This window comes from Dendrobates tinctorius, unplaced genomic scaffold (assembly GCF_039654945.1).
Source record: "Dendrobates tinctorius isolate UK_male_01 unplaced genomic scaffold, ASM3965494v1 ptg000250l, whole genome shotgun sequence".
Taxonomy (NCBI): domain Eukaryota; kingdom Metazoa; phylum Chordata; class Amphibia; order Anura; family Dendrobatidae; genus Dendrobates; species Dendrobates tinctorius.
Window position 1 is genome coordinate 7680642 of NW_027361917.1, and position 17680 is coordinate 7698321.

General features: G+C 41.9%; 1 protein-coding gene across 4 annotated transcripts in view; it reads left to right on the top strand.

Moving 5' to 3' along the window:
• RRBP1 (ribosome binding protein 1) overlaps positions 1-16488 on the top strand; it is an 86659-nt gene extending 70171 nt beyond the window's left edge. Inside the window, exons 16-25 of one of the 4 annotated variants that reach the window (XM_073557455.1) lie at positions 3544-3636; positions 5308-5379; positions 6211-6306; positions 6515-6598; positions 6801-6866; positions 7512-7580; positions 8284-8373; positions 9702-9845; positions 10711-10758; positions 16009-16488. In XM_073557455.1, the coding sequence (XP_073413556.1) occupies positions 3544-3636; positions 5308-5379; positions 6211-6306; positions 6515-6598; positions 6801-6866; positions 7512-7580; positions 8284-8373; positions 9702-9845; positions 10711-10755 (759 nt within the window). In that variant the 3' untranslated portion in view covers positions 10756-10758; positions 16009-16488. The remainder of the gene's footprint in view (positions 1-3543; positions 3637-5307; positions 5380-6210; positions 6307-6514; positions 6599-6800; positions 6867-7511; positions 7581-8283; positions 8374-9701; positions 9846-10710; positions 10759-16008) is intronic. The other 3 variants (XM_073557456.1, XM_073557457.1, XM_073557458.1) reach the window with 3 other exon arrangements.
• Positions 16489-17680: the final 1192 nt, after the last annotated feature.

Genomic DNA, 17680 nt, shown 5'->3' on the forward strand with positions numbered 1-17680 from the left:
ACACGATCGCGGTGTACCGGGGGTTAAAGGGAAGCATCGACAGGGAGGGGGCTCCCTCCATGCTTCCCTGAGCCCCCCACAGCAGCGCAATGTGCAGCGCTGCTGCGGGGGGTCCATCCCTGCAGCTCCCCAAATCCAAGATGGCGACGGGAACCTTCGGGGGCCTGCAGGGAGCGGACTTCCTCAGTGCCTGCAAAGCGCAGGCATGAGGAAAACCTGTGCAGTGCCTGTGACAGATCGCTGATCTGTCACAGTGATCTGTGATGTGACAGATCAGCGATCTGTCACAGGACAGTGATGTCCCCCCTTGGACAATGTAATAAAGTAAAAAAAAAAAGTGTAAGAACAATTTTTAAAAAATCGCTAAATTAAAAAAAAAATAAAAAATCCCTAATTCATTTTTTGGAAGTAAAAAAAAACAATAAAAGTACACATTTCGTATCGCCGCGTCCGTAACGACCCGCCCTATAAAACTGTCCCACTAGTTAACCCCTTTAGCAAACCCCTTAAAAAATAAAAAACTAAGCAAAAAATAATGATTTATTATCATACCGCCAAACAAAAAGTGCAATAACGTGCGATCAAAAAGACGCATATAAATATCCATGGTACCGCTGAAAACGTCATCTTGTCCCGCAAAAACGAGCCGCCACACAGCATCATCAGCAAAAAAATAAAAAAAAAGTTATGGCTCGCAGAATAAAGCGATGGAAAAATAATTATTATATAAAATTATTTTCATTGCATAAAACCGCCAAAACATAAAAAAAGACATAAATGAAGTATCGCTGTAATCATACTGACCCGAAGAATAAAATAGCCTTATCAATTTTACCACAAGCGGAACGGTGTGAACGCACCCCCCCCCAAAAGAAATTCCTGAAAAGCTGGTTTTTGCTCATTCTGCGTCCCAAAAATCGGAATAAAAAGTGATCAAAAGATGTCACGTGCCCGAAAATGATACCAATAAAAACGTCAACTCGTCCCACAAAAAATAAGACCTCACATGACTCGGAGGGTCAAAATATGGAAAAATTATAGCTCTCAATATGTGGTGATGCAAAAGCTATTTTTACAATAAAAAGCGTCTTTTAGCGTATGACAGCTGCCGAACATAAAAACCCGCCATAAATAGTAAATCAAACCCCCCCGTTATCACCCCCTTAGTTAGGGAAAAATAATAAAATTAAAAGAAAATGTATTTATTTCCATTTTCCCATTAGGGTTAGGGCTGAGATTAGAGTTAGGGGTGTGTTGGGGTTAGGGTTGGAGTTATAATTGGGGGGTTTCCACTGTTTGGGCACATCAGGCGCTCTCCAAACACAACATGGCGTCTGATCTCAATTCCAGCAAATTCTGCGTTGAAAAAGTCAAATGGTGCTCCTTCCCTTCCAAGCTCTGCCATGCGCCCAAACAGTGTTTTACCCCCACATAAGGGGTATCAGCGTACTCAGGACAAATTGCAAAACAACTTTTGGGGTCCAATTTCTCCTGTTACCCTTAGGAAAATAAAAAATTGGGGGCAAAAATATCATTTTTGTGGAAAAAAATGATTTTTTATTTTCACGCCTGGGCGTTATAAACTTCTGTGACGCATTTGAGGGTTCAAAGTACTCACCCCACATCTAGATAAGTTCCGTGGGGGGTCTAGTTTCCAAAATGGGGTCAGTTGTGGGGAGTTTCCACTGTTTAGGTACATTAGGGGCTCTCCAAACGCACATGACACCCACAGACCATTCCATCAAAGTCTGCATTCCAAAACGTCACTACTTCCCTTCCGAGCCCCGACGTGTGCCCATACAGTAGTTTTCTCCCACATATGAGGTATCAGCGTACTCAGGACAAATTGGACAACAACTTTTGGGGTCCAATTTCTCCTGTTACCCTTGGGAAAATAAAAAAAATTGGGGACTAAATGATCATGTTTGTTGAAAAAATACGATTTTTTTTATTTTCACGCCCGGACGTTATAAACTTCTGTGAAGCACTGGGGGGTTCAAAGTGCTCACCACACATCTAGATAAGTTCCTTGGGAGGTCTAGTTTCCAAAATGGTGTCACATGTTGGGGGTTTCTACTGTTTTGGTACATCAGGGGCTATCCAAACGCGACATGGTGTCCGATCTCAATTCCAGCCAAAAACGTCAAATGGCGCTGCTTCCCTTCCGAGCTCTGCCATGTGCCCAAATAGTGGTTTACACCCACATTTGGGGTATCGGCGTACTCAGAACAAATTGCACAATAACTTTTAGGGTCCTATTACCCTTGGGAAAATAAAAATTGGGGGTGAAAAGATCATTTTTGTGGAAAAAATGATTTTTTAATTGTACCGCTGTACGTTATAAACTTCTGTGAAGCCCTTGTGGGTTCAAAGTTCTCACCACATATCTAGATAAGTTCCTTGGGGGGGGGGTCTAGTTTCCAAAATGGGGTCACTTGTGGGGGGTTTCCACTGTTTAGGTACATCAGGGGCTCTCCAAACGTGACATGGCGTCCGATCTGAATTCCAGCCAAATTTGCATTGAAACAGTCAAACGGCGCTCCTTCCCTTCTGAGCTCTGCCATGCGCCGAAACAGTGGTTCCCCCCCACATATCAGGTATCAGCGTACTCAGGACAAATTGCACAATAACTTTTCCAGTCCAATTTCACCTGTTTCCCTTGGTAAAATAAAAAAAATTGAACCTGAAGTATTTTTTTTGTGAAAAAAGTTAAATGTTCGTTTTTTTTTTTTTTTTTTTTTTTTTTAATATTCAAATTCCTGTGACGCACCTGAAGGGTTAATAAACTTCTTGAATGTGGTTTTGAGCACCTTAAGGGGTGCAGTTTTTAGAATGGTGTCACTTTTGGGTATTTTCTATCATATAGACCCCTCAAAGTGACTTCAAATGTGATGTGGTCCCTAAAAATAAAATGGTGTTGCAAAAATGAGAAATCACTGGTCAACTTTTAACCCTTATAACTTCCTAACAAAAAAAATGTTGGTTCCAAAATTGTGCTGATGTAAAGTAAACATGTGGGAAATATTACTTATTGCGTTTTTTTGTGTGCCGTATCTCTGTGATTTAAGGGCATAAAAATTCAAAGTTGGAAAATTGCGAACATTTTCGTCAAATTTCCATTTTTTTTCAAAAATAAACGCAAGTTATTTCAATGAAATTTTACCACTAACATGAAGTACAATATGTCACGAGAAAACAATGTCAGAATCACCGGGATCCATGGAAGCATTCCAGAGTTATTACCTCATAAAGGGACAGTGGTCAGAATTGTAAAAATTGGCCTGGTCATGAACGTGCAAACCACCCTTGGGGGTAAAGGGGTTAATGTGCGTCTGGCTGCTGTCATTGAAACGCTCAGAAGCCCCTGCATTTGTGGTTACAAAAGAACAAGAGTCTGAGCACCTCTCCTGCATTTGGATTAATGCTCCTATTGAGCTGCCAATTCCTGGCCCAGATGTGAGGCTGCATCTCGCACTTTGAGAAGCCCTGCCTTCCATACTGTATGTAACTGATAGGATACTATATATGCTATTATGATGACAGGAAGGAATGCTGAAAGATCTACAAAAGAGCGTTGAAGAGGAAGAACAGGTGTGGAAAGCCAAATTAGAAGCATCTGAGGAAGAGCTCAAGAAGGTAAGTTGATACCGGTTGTCACTTTTCAGAAAAAACTGTCTTTTGTGTACATTAGAAATAACTTTTATTTATGGCAAATATAAGACTTGTCCCTCATACTTCAGCAGCTTCCCCCTTTACAGGCTCTTACTTTCTCCCGCTTTCTCTCCTTTTCAGTTGTACACCGTACACTCAGACATTAGGGATTTCTGTTTTTTTTTTTTTTTTCCCCTCTCTGTAGCACAAGCAGCAGCAGTATGGAGAACAGTATACAGAGATACTGAACTGTGTAGCTGTGAATCCAGCACTGAAGCAAAATAAATTAGCTGAAAGACCAGATCCCACTGCATCTATCGCTGTGCTGAAATGTCCTCACTGCTGCTCTTCCCTTTCCTGTCCAGAGAATTTAATGGGAGCTGTAACTTGATACATCTTGCTTTGACCAAGATGAATTTCAGTAGTTTTTCATAGTAAATGTTGAGTTCAATAGGGAAAGAAGTGGCTCATAAGTGGGGAAATGTATTTTTCTGATTAAGATCTATTATACATTATTTTTGTTTATCATATATGCTTGAAATATCAATATACTCTAAATCAAGGCTGAGTTTGACTTTTCAGGGGAACATCAGTTACACCCTCTAAATTAACTGTCAATTACAACTGACATTCCTGTCCACAAGGGAGAGGCCTCTCCTACCGCCAAACTAGATCTCACACTTTGCACTGAGGAGGGGCAACACCCTGAAACGTGTCTTCAAACTGAGATTCTGGTTTGGCTTTTATCCGAAGTCATGTGACAAGACTCGTTAAAGGGTCGATGTCGACTTTTAGGATTGCTACTTCCAATAGGTGGCACTGGAGTTCTAGTCCTTTTCCTCTCTGAAGAGACAAATTTGCAGTTTTTAGAATGACACACTGGTTTCCCTTCAAAATCAGATGATTGCTTGGTAAATAAACGCAAAAAATGCGGCATCTAATGGCTTCAACCCCGCTGTTTCTTTTGGCTTCTCTATAAGGGTATGTGCACACGCTGCGGATTCTGCTGCGGATCCGCAGCGGATTTGGCCCTGCGGGTCCGCATCAGATTCTGTTGCTTTGCACAGTACCTTTATTTCCTATGGGAATTAAAAAACGCTGTGCACATGCTGCGGATTCTTCCGCGCGGATTCGCTGCGGGTTACAATCCGCAGCATGTCAATTCTTTGTACGGATTTCGCTGCGGTTTCACACCTTCACCATTCTGAGGTGAGAAACCGCAGGGCAAAACCTCAGGCTAATCCGCAGGTAAACCGCAGGTCTTTTGACCTGCGGATTTTACAAAATCCGCAGCACCTAAAAACTACGTGGGCACATAGCCTTACATGATTCAAAGACTCTGCCTACCGTCTGTATCTACTGCTTCTCATCTGTAGTCTGTTATGTGGCCTCCACATTCGTCTTTTGTTGTTCAAACACAATGGTGGTCATGTATTAACAAAGCAAAAAAAAAAAAAGCAATAGTGACTTGTCAGATAATCAGGAGTTATCTGACAAGTCACTATTGCTTTTTTTTTTTCTGATTTTATTTCCTGATTGTTGCTGTGATGGCTTATTTAGTGAATAGATCGAACAGAATTGATCATTAAAGCTTAGATAGAAATGTCACGTTTATTACAGATCGTTCCATACTTTGTTTTTTTTTTTCTTTAACAGTCACAAATTGAAGTAAAATCTTTAGAAGAATCTTTGGAAAGATTGAAATCAGAAGCGCAGAGTACGGAGCAGGTATGACTGGTAAATGGTACAAGCATGGGACACTAAGCCCTGCAGGTTGTCACACCACCAGACAGACATTTTTGCACATGTACGTGAATCTTGTTTCTAACGTGTATATGTGCTGTGCATGTGCCATCTGTATTTTCTAGTGTGTCGACATCCTGTTGTTACTATGTTCAGCTATAAAGGCTCAGTATAGATGGCTCCTTAAATCGGGAGCTAGATGGGAGTTCGACACCCAGCACCTCCACCGATCAGCTGTTTGCAGCTCCCACTTCAGTCTAACGTTCTCAATGTACAGAACAGGAAGAGCACAGCCGCATCTTGTAGACTGTGTAGTGGTCGCGCTCAGGTCCTGCAGTTCAGCGTCTGTTAACTACAGTGTATGGCTCTGTGCTGTTTCACCGCTGTACATCCAGCTGCAGTTCATTAATGGTTTCATCCTGGACCCCTTTAAGCAGCTTGCATTGCATCATGTCCGCACAATCTGTTCTCCATAATCCACCACATATGGGAAAAATCCCGACCAGCAGACTTCAATCTAATGTGTATTGGAGGCTTAGCTTTCACTATATACTTGTAAGGCCGGGGTCAGACATGTGAGAAACTTGGACGAATCTCGCATCTTAATACCCGGCACTGCCGCCAGCACTTGGGAGCGGAGCGCTCAGCTGCATAGAAATACATGCAGCCGCACACTCCTCTCCCGAGTGCCGGCGGCAGTGCCGGGTATTAAGATGCCAGACTCGTACGAGTTTCTCGCATGTGTGATCCCGGCCTAATACACCTTTTGGATTCTTTGCACGTTGCTCCAGCTAACATACGGTTTCTGTCTTCTAGTTGAAGGAATGCATCGCTCTTATGGAGGCCCAGCTGGAAACCCAGATGAATACGTCCACCACAGAGTGTCAAACGTACTCTAAAGAGGTGGAGAGTGTATGTATCCCACTTACATAAAGTACCGTTATGTCTACACTTCTTTCTAAAGGTTATTCTATCCTAAAACGTTAACTTGCATCCAAGATTGCATATCCTATATAGAATCAGAATTCATGTACGTTTAGTTTATGGCGCATGCTTTGTGTATGGATGGATATCATAAACGTTTTTGTTTTTGGTTTTTTTTGTATTTCCACCACTATAGTTGCAGCAGCTTTTGTCAGAGTCACAAGAAGCGCTGGAATCTGCGAAAACAGAAGCCAGAAAACAGAGCAAAGAGCTTTCTCTGGTACGATAACCATGACCCTCAATGAGGTTTGCAGTGGTCAGTCTGTATTTATACTGTAATCCCATGGCTGATATGGGGGTCTCAGCCGCTGTGGTCATGCTACCTTGTGAGGTTCTCCTTCCTTTCATGGTGTCTCATTATAGTATAGCCTGATGGCCCTTTGATTCACACAAATCCGTAAACTGGATCCCTTCTTTTACAGCTCAGGCTGCAGCTAAGTGAAATGCAAAATCATGTTCAAGACTCTCATGGCTCAGACGGTCACCAGGTTCGTAAAACATAAAGAACTAAGCAGCCCTCCGTCCACCTTCACACCATATTTTTTTTCCTACTACTTTGGCAGTCTCTGGGTTAGGGACGCTCATAGCTGCTCGTATTCCATTTTGCTTGGCACTTTGCTTCCCTAAAGCATTTGATTGTTTCAGAATAAATTAAAGACTGGATGACTGTTTTTCCAAGTCTATACTTTTAGATTTTGATGTAGTTTATACATTAGCTAAAATGTAATCTTTTTAATATGGCATAGATGACAAAAGATGGGGCCAATGGGGGTTTATTTTTTTGGTGCAGATGTTACCCAAATTAATCACATGTCTATGGCATATAGTGTGAATATTTCAGAAGTGTTCCAGGTAGAGTAAATTGACATCTGAGAGTGAGGTCCTCTGCTTGGTTCTCTCCCATTACGAGGCAGAGGACTAAGTTAGAGTATCTTCCATTCTGGTGGACCTGTCTTCGCCATATGTAGTGACATGTTCCCTTGCAATAGCAGGAGATCCTTAGGGGGTCCTGGAGCCCAACAATGGTGATCGACTCCTCTCTGGGAAAGCTGTTTTTAGAAAAGAAGTTGGCGGTGTTGTGTAAGTGTCAGAAATACGCATTCTAACAATGTTCTTTAATACTTGTCTCCTAGCTGAAAGCTCCGCAGTCAAGTCGGGATGAACAGAATGAAGAGCAGAGTATATCAGAAGGATTGGAAGAGGTGACTATATCTAAGTGTAGTGTTGTTTTTGTTTTCTTTTTGGCGAGTATATGAAAGCTCAGATAGTTACTGTAATTCGCTAATGAGCTGCGGTACACTATTTTAAAGAAACCTGTCAGCAGGTTGTTGTACCATAAACAGAACACTTCTGTTAGGTCATTGTAATTCAGATTAAATCTATACCTTCTTTGTAATCCTTGCAAATGAGGCACAAGTGCAGGGGTCTTGGTGCTGCACTTGTAACTTTCCGTGCTCTTTGCATCTTTCCTTGCACACCAGCATCCAAATCTCTGACTGACAGGTTAATCTTTCCTGAGTGACTTTCCTCCCCCCCCCCCCCCCCATCCAAAATATCGTACAGTCACCATCAAACCCCATGCCAGGTGTCATCTCGGAGGGATCGGTGCATGTGAAGATGCATAGTCCCGATCTCCCTGTCGTCAGGACTTAAAAGCTCGTGCATCGCCGACTCCGAGAAGAGTGACCGGTCAGGGAGCTTTGTAAGGTGGTGGTTTTGGAAAGATTGAGAGAGGACGGAGAGCTGTAAGTTCAGGCCCAATTATTGCTTTGGACCAGAAGCACGAATAAAAAAATATATATTTAATCATAATTCCAGTGACCTAACGTACATGTGTTTGGGTTATGGTACAAAAACTAGCTGCAAGGTTCTCTAACTGTAAAAATCTAATTTCCTGTTGAACAGCGATCGGTGTACAGTTTGCAACAAGAGTTGGAGAAACTGAAAACTGCGGAAGAGGTGTCAACTGGACCAGAGGAAGCCCAGCAGCTAAAGGTCAGGATGGGTCATGTTGCTCCATGGTTTTGTTGATGTGTACTGATCTATCATGAATAAATCCCTATCTACCACCATCTAGCTACAGCATGGGAAGCCAGTTATGCAACCTGCTGGGAACCACTAGCATTACCAAAATCTTGTCATATCCGTTTTCGGTCAATGAGTTCCTCGTAGTAAAAATTGCTCGTGCTTTCTAGATAATTTACTCCAGATGTGCCACTTTTAGGAGATAACTACCCTCTAAGTCAATGCCAAGCCCTTTATAGAGGTTGTCCACTACTGGATATCGCCTTAGTGAGGCGTAAAATAAAAATTATACATGGCTCCTGGATTAGCTCCACTCCTCTGAGCCCTGCGTCCCTCGCCAATTTTGTGAAATGAACTATGTCAAGTGACCGCTACAGTCGCTGAATGGCTGCAGCCTTCACAATTCCATTAGAGACCGACAAAAAGTGGTGTACATCTGGGATGCAAACTGTCATTTTTTTTTTTTTTTTTTTTTTTTTTTTTTAATCTTGTGCGGTGCACTGAGGCCATTTTTCCAACCCCTCATCATGATGAGGAATATTAGCCAAGGCTCCTAAAAGAGTTGGACATTGATTTACAGGGTAGTTAGTTGCTAAAAGTGGGACATGGAAGATATTTTTATTTCTTTCCAACGAGAACTAATTTACATGTTTTCCCATGACGTATTGCTTATAAAACGCCATACTTGGTTGTATACTAATATTTTTTTTCCGAATTAATAATCTTAACCTCTCAAATAGCTGCGTTCACTGTGAGTAGAGCAAAACCAATGTTGAAAAAGAACTTTTTCAGGGGGACCTCAAATTCCTCTTTCCAATCTTTTATCTGTTCATGAAAACTTTAGAAACTTTTTAAAGTTTTTTTATTCTGCTTTTTTAACACCTTAAAAAGGTCTTTGCAACTATCTGTTTTACAGATTTCTTTTTAGTTATCCTACATACTTTCTGTAATCCTGTTAATTTTCCTTTAAAACGAATACCGGTATAGCGCCACTCTGCTGGAACACACGTAACAAGCCAGCCTAGAATTAACTATCTGTTACTTGTCATGCTAATTAGAAAATAGTTGGGGGACACAAGCCACGAAATGTGTATGGGGGCGATGGTGGCATCTGTTATTTGCTCACTTGGCTGATGGAAGGATGCTGGTTTGTTGCTAGATATGGATTCAGAAATGGGCTTGTAACTCTACATTGGAATAATATGAGTAAAACCAGATGTTTGCAAAGTCACTCCCCGCAGGATGTCCTATATATGTCTGATATAACTAACATTGTCCTTCTGCTGGAAATATTGTAGGAGAGACTTGACAAGGAAAAAAAACTAACACGGGATTTGGGTCAAGCAGCTAACAAATTGTTACAGCTCTTGAAAGCTTCTCAGGAACAACTAAATAAGGAGAAAGAACAAAATAAACTGCTGCAAAACAGACTACAGTCACCGGTACTAACTCTTCTCACCCTTTCATCTGTTTAATCCTTAAGCTGACCAACATCACTAACTTCTGTCTGTCTATCGTTTTCTTTCTTTCTATCTGTAACTCTCCTGCATATGTCCATTCTTCAACAGTGTTCAACATCAATATGTTAACTGTTAATCCAGGGATAACTTTTTTTGGAGAAACTCTGTAGAACTCAATGCTGCCCCCACCCTCCCTCCAACACCCCCCCCAAAAAATGCCACCGCTGCTAAAGAGGACCTTTCACTAAAATCTTCATGTTGCACTGGGACACACACAGTATGAAAATATTAACTGCAGTTATTCGCTCCACACTTCTGTGCTGTGTAGTATATCTTCAGTGCTCTTTTAGGCTGCACACTCCGGCTGGCAGGACCAGTGGACTCTGGTCATGTGACCCTGATAGCTTCATTACGGGTCCTTCTGCACTTCTTCATTGCTGCCTGCTTTTGATTGGTCAGCATCCTTACAGGAGGCAGAAGTACACGCCCCTAGTGAAAACACCCACTTGGGCTTAACTTTAGTTAACTCAAAAGGGGTCAAATATTTCATTTCTAACATCTCCACAACAGAGAGGAAAAACTTAATATAATTTTTTTTTTTTTTTTTTTTTATGTCCAGTTCAGCATGAAAAATTTTGTGAAAGGTCCTCTCTAACAATAGAATTATCATCAGAAATTACTTATTGTTTACATCAGGTGTTTGTGTTCCTTATATTTGAACATTTGGGCTTTTTTTTTTTTTTTTATTTTTAACAGTATTTTATTTTTTTTTAATTAAAATTCAAAAGTAATAATCTGGCAGTTTTCATTGTGAACACCGGGGCTTTTTTATACTTTGTCTTTTCAGGAAGAGTTTACAGCAGTTTCCTTATCAGAGGCAGGATTACAATGACAGGTAACACCTCTATACACAGCTGATAACTGTGGATGCACCAATCACAATGGGTGATGTCACACCTGACCTGCTCTCCCTCCCTTCACAATGACCTTCATTCCCACACTCACATTATATGCTTCAGTATTTAAGAGGGGTTCAATATTTGTTCATTGTGGTTATTGTACATGTAAAGGCCCTTTTACATTTAGCGATGCACCAGCGATCCGACCCGGTCAGGATCGCTGGTGCATCGCTAAATGATCGCTAGTGAGCTTTCACACAGAAAGATCTCACAGTGATGTAGCAGCGATGCAGCGCACGATACTCACCTTTCACACACAGCGATCCTGGCGTCCTCCCGCCCGCGTCCAGCGTCGCTCGTCTCACACAGCAGGAAGCAGACGACGAGAAATGGAGCCGCCCTATCTCGCGTGATCAGCGATAACCAGCGGGGGAGCCGGTCGGAGGTAAGTATCACACATAGCAATGTCGCTAGTAGTGTTGAGCATTCCGATACCGCAAGTATCGGGTATCGGCCGATACTTGCTGTATCGGAATTCCGATACCGACTTCCGATATTTTTTCAATATCGGAATTCGGCATCGGAATCGGAAGTTCAGTTGATTGACGGCCTGACGTCATCATGATGCGCGGTGTGTGCGCATCATGATGCGCCGTCATTTCGGGCCTGCCGGGGGTCTCTGCCGGCCTGCCGGGGGGCTGTGCCGGCCTGCCGGGGGGCTGTGTGGACTGCCCGGGGTCTCTGCCGGCCTGCCGGGGGGCTGTGCCGGCCTGCCGGTGGTCTGTGCACCCTGTGGGGGTCTGTACCGGCCTGCCGGGGGGCTGTGCCGGCCTGCCGGGGGGCTGTGCTGATGTCCGGGGGTCTGTGCAAGCATCGTCCGATGGGACTACAAGTCCCATCGGGCGATGCCTGCTACCATGACAGTGATTGACACATTAGCCAATGATGGGACAGTAGTAGTCCCATCATCCGGCTAATGTGTTAAATGTTAAAAAAAAAAAAAAAAAAATACTACATACATACTACATGCATGCTACATACATACTACATGCTACATACATACTACATATATACTACATACATACTACATACATGCTACATACATACTACATGCATGCTACATACATACTACATGCTACATACATACTACATGCATGCTACATACATACTACATATATACTACATACATACTACATACATGCTACATACATACTGCATGCTACATACATACTACATACATACTACATACATACTACATGCATGCTACATGCATACTACATATATACTACATGCATGCTACATACATACTACATGCTACATACATACTACATGCTACATACATACTACATGCTACATACATACTACATATATACTACATACATACTACATACATACTGCATGCTACATACATACTACATACATACTACATGCTACATACATACTACATACATACTACATGCATGCTACATGCTACATACATACCACATACATACTACATACATGCTACATACATGCTACATATATACTACATGCATGCTACATACATACTACATATATACTACATGCATGCTACATACATACTACATACATACCACATATATACTACATACATACAATACATACATAGACATACAGTACATATAACATAGAGTAACATACTTACCAATACTTGTCACATTGTTCCCCGAAGCCATTGTCTTTCCGGAATAAATATTAACATAACAAACCACAAAAATACTCACCCACGATCCGAAGCAGTCCACGAGTGTGTCCCACGACGATCTTGGGTAGAGAACGGCAGCATCAGATGATGCTGCCGTTCTCTACGGGCTGCAGGAATCCAATGACGGAAGGTAGGTATCCTTCCGCACTGTATTCCTCCGCCACTTAAAAAAAAAAAAAGTCCCTAGTCTCACTTTATGCCATTGCTGCGTGGGAATCCCACACAGCAATGGCATAAAGTGAGACTAGGGACTTTTTTTTTTTTTAAGTGGCGGAGGAATACAGTGCGGAAGGATACCTACCTTCCGTCATTGGATTCCTGCAGCCCGTAGAGAACGGCAGCATCATCTGATGCTGCCGTTCTCTACCCAAGATCGTCGTGGGACACACTCGTGGACTGCTTCGGATCGTGGGTGAGTATTTTTGTGGTTTGTTATGTTAATATTTATTCCGGAAAGACAATGGCTTCGGGGAACAATGTGACAAGTATTGGTAAGTATGTTACTCTATGTTATATGTACTGTATGTCTATGTATGTATTGTATGAATGTATTGTATGTATGTAGTATATATGTAGTATGTATGTAGCATGCATGTAGCATGCAGTATGTATGTAGCATGCATGTAGTATATATGTAGTATGTATGTAGCATGTAGTATGTATGTAGCATGCATGTAGTATATATGTAGTATGTATGTAGCATGTAGTATGTATGTAGCATGCATGTAGTATGTATGTAGCATGCATGTAGTATGTATATGGTATGTATGTAGCATGTAGTATGTATGTAGCATGCATGTAGTATATATGTGTTATGTATGTGGTATGTATGTGGTATGTATGTAGCATGCATGTAGTATGTATGTAGTATGTATGTAGTATGTATGTAGCATGTAGTATGTATGTAGTATGTATGTAGCATGCATGTAGCATGCAGTATGTATGTAGCATGCATGTAGTATATATGTAGTATGTATGTAGCATGTAGTATGTATGTAGCATGCATGTAGTATATATGTAGTATGTATGTAGCATGTAGTATGTATGTAGCATGCATGTAGTATATATGTAGCATGCATGTAGTATGTATGTAGCATGCATGTAGTATGTATATGGTATGTATGTAGCATGTAGTATGTATGTAGCATGCATGTAGTATATATGTGTTATGTATGTGGTATGTATGTAGTATGTATGTAGTATGTATGTAGCATGTAGTATGTATGTAGTATGTATGTAGCATGCATGTAGCATGCAGTATGTATGTAGCATGCATGTAGCATGCAGTATGTATGTAGCATGCATGTAGTATATATGTAGTATGTATGTAGCATGCATGTAGTATATATGTAGTATGTAGCATGTAGTATGTATGTAGCATGCATGTAGTATATATGTGTTATGTATGTAGCATGTAGCATGCATGTAGCATGCATGTAGTATGTATGTAGTATATATGTGGTATGTATGTAGCATGCAGTATGTATGTAGCATGCATGTAGTATATATGTAGTATGTATGTTGCATGTAGTATGAATGTAGCATGTATGTAGTATGTAGTATGAATGTAGCATGTATGTAGTATGCATGTTGTATGTATGTAGCATGTAATTTTTTTTTTTTTTTTTTACATTTAACACATTAGCCGGATGATGGGACTACTACTGTCCCATCATTGGCTAATGTGTCAATCACTGTCATGGTAGCAGGCATCGCCCGATGGGACTTGTAGTCCCATCGGACGATGCCTGCACAGCCCCCCGGCAGGCCGGCACAGCCCCCCGGCAGGCCGGCACAGCCCCCCGGCAGGCCGGCACAGCCCCCCGGAGCCTGCACAGCCCCCCGGCAGGCCGGCACAGCCCCCCGGCAGGCCGGCACAGCCCCCCGGAGCCTGCACAGACCCCCTGGCAGGCCGGCACAGCCCCCCGAAAGGCCCGTACAGACCCCAGAGAGGCTGTACAAGGGCAGGAAAGGGTTTTTCTTATTCCGATACCGGAAGTCCCATAGACTTGAATGGGACTTCCGGTATCGGAATCGGCGATACCGATACTTTTTTTAAAGATCGGCCGATACCATCCGATACGATACTTTGAAGTATCGGACGGTATCGCTCAACTCTAGTCGCTAGCAATATCGCTATAACGTCACAAAATCAATGACGTTTTAGCGATATTGCTAGCGATACCGCTATGTGTAAAACCCCCTTAAGTCTCCTAAAAAGTTAGGGTCTAAAAAAGCACCAGTGGCCTGTGTGAAAATTGCAAGATTTTGAGGAAGCGGAGACTGTGAAGGGGGAAGCGCACAATAGGGTACAATCCTAATATAGGGGATGGTATAAGTAATAGGTTTGCTCACCTTGGGTGGTTGTGTGAAGGCACAGGCACTATACAGGTTTAGATGGCCAGCTGCCTCTGCCCCGTGGCTGGGGGGAGAAAAATCGTCCAGATGAAAATGGCAGAAACAGGATAAAATCACATTTAAAAATTGGCTACACTGCTGGAAAGGTCTCTTGCTGCGGCATTCTTTGACCGTTCTGTATTATCCACTATGTTGGAATGACTAGTGGATAATAAAGAACCTTCAAGGAACACCGCAGCAAGAGACTTCTTTCTAGCAGCGCAGCCAATTTTTAAATGTGACTTTTGGTAAGATTTCAATTGTATATTTTTAATACGGATTGTGTGTGTGTGTGTGTGTGTGTGTGTGTGTGTATATAATACTGTGTGTATGTTTCAAGCCACTCCCACATAGCCCCGTCCACTGGCTACTGGAGAGCGGGGTTGCAGAGGGAAAGTTCTGGATGCGTGTGGAGGGCAGAGCTGCGAGGGAGAGAGCTGGGCTGCGGAAGGAGAGAGCGTGATGGCGGGTGGAGAGCGGGGCTGCGGAAGGAGAGAGCGTAATGGCGGGTGGAGAGCGGGACTGTTAAGGGAGAGAGCGGGACCCACAGTTAGTTACTATGCCCGGGCAACGCCATGCTCTTCAGCTAGTAGAAAAATAAATACATTTAGCATAAAAACCTGATGTAAACAATAGGTCATTTTCCAATGACGCATGCCTTTTTACTTCACATTCTGAAATCTCCACAAAACTGGAGGTGCCATACCCCATAAAGTGCACCTCCACACAAAAGTGAGCAATTAGTGCAAGAAACTATCGCCAGAATCAATGGGAAATAAGCATACGTCCACAGAGGATGAATTAGTTGTGGATTTACAGGTATAATCTGCAGTGAATTACCTGTGGAGGATCCTAGAGAAGTGTAATTTCCTTACAGCACCACCACAGGGAAAATATAGTATTACAGGTTGCCCATCAGTGGATTGTCTCTGGGTCCTCCAGAGAGGTTCTGCTGTACACTGCAGCTAATTGGTCTCTTTTCCCATATACTATATTATTTTATTACCGGATGGCACAATATTTCCTGGTTATTCAAACTATAAGAATATTCTATAAAAAACGGCTTGCGTAACTTTTTTCTCCTTTGGGTCTTGAGGTTTAATTATTTTCATTTTCTTTATTTTAGGACCAAGATTCCATCATCCCTAGTGGAACATCCGTTTGATCCTATTTTTTTTTTTTTTTATTTTGTTACCAAAATGCCTTAAACATTCCTTTTTTTTTAATTTTTTTTTTTTTAGCTTGAAATAATATTTTAGCGAGCCAAAATACTTCCAAATGTTTTAGTTAACATAATATCCACGTCGTGTTAAACTGATGGGGAAGCATTCCATGATGAAACCACTGACTGTGTCAGTATGCCATATCTTCACATCTACCTTCCAGACCAATGGACTAAACAGTTTTTTTTTGGCCTATGAAAAGGGACAGACTGTGTACTCTGTATACGAATCAGTGCAATTTCTTTATTGTTTATTGAACAATTTATGGACGAAAAGGGCAGTAAATAAGATGAAAATGCCATATTGTAACTGGTCTCCAGTATAAAATCATGTGACTTGATGGTTGCTGAAATGACATTAAAATATTGATGTGGCCATGAAAACCATTTATCAGCCTCCTTTTTTTCCATCTTCAAATTGTATGCAAACGATTTTAATGAGATTATGCTGTTACTGTGAAACTTGTCACCTGATCTGGAAATCCTAATAATCCTGGATGCCAACAAAATGGTGCCATGTTGGATGACCGGGGCTTAGTACAACACTGACATTTTGATGCCCATGTTCCTATGCACTCATAACATTAACTTAAGTCTAATGTTGGACTTTACAAAATATATATCGTGAGTACAACATATAAACTATTAACATAATGCAAAGTGGATGAAGAGAAGAGAAATATAAATCAAATCAATATTTGGTGTGCCCACCCTTTGCTTCCAAAACCTTATCAAACCATCAATTCTTCAAGGTACACTTTCACATTTGGTTTTGAAAGAACTCGACAATGAGGTTGTTCCAAACATCTTGGAGAACATCTAGGCTTGTACAAAGCCTTCTGTCTCTTCATGTATTCCTACACAGGCTGAATGTTGAGTTAAGGTCTCTGTGCAGTCAAATAATCTTTAGGCTTCTATTTTTTTGTGTCCAAGTGCTCCCCTTGTTTTTCACAATAGTGAATGGGGTCGTTTGCCTGTCCATGATTTTCCACAATCTGCACAAAATTTCGGAGACAGAATTGGAAAGTCTCTGGGCCTATGAATGAAAAAGGGTTCATTAGAATGTAGGGAAAAAAAGTGCAATACAGACACGGTGGCTGTCTAAGGGGCTAGGGCAGAGGAAGGTTTCCTATAATATGTATTGGGGGCTTTTGTGAGTAGGACTTTGTGGTACTGCTTCACAGACTGGCAGATGGAACAGTACTGACCTCCCCACGTCTTACCAATGTCCTGTGTTTGTAAAAGTCACTTATACAAGGCCCAAGATTAAACACTTTCACTGCCTAGATAAAAACCAATCTCCAAGTCAGCTACAGGTAAGCCACAAAAGGGTTACATCTAGTTTCTTGTATAGATAGCTTTTGTAACCTCAGGACAGTGATGTAAGGATGTGCAGTGAGACCAGAGGTGTAGGTCAAAGCTGTAGGACCTGCCAGAGGACAACTGTATCACATCCTATGGCTCTACCACACAACATCCAGAGAGCACTAGCCTGGATGTGGGATGGGCACGTAGTGCGAAGAACTCGCCCAAGCATGGACTGCTTTTAGCCTTGGCCGTCTCTTGTTGGACTGGG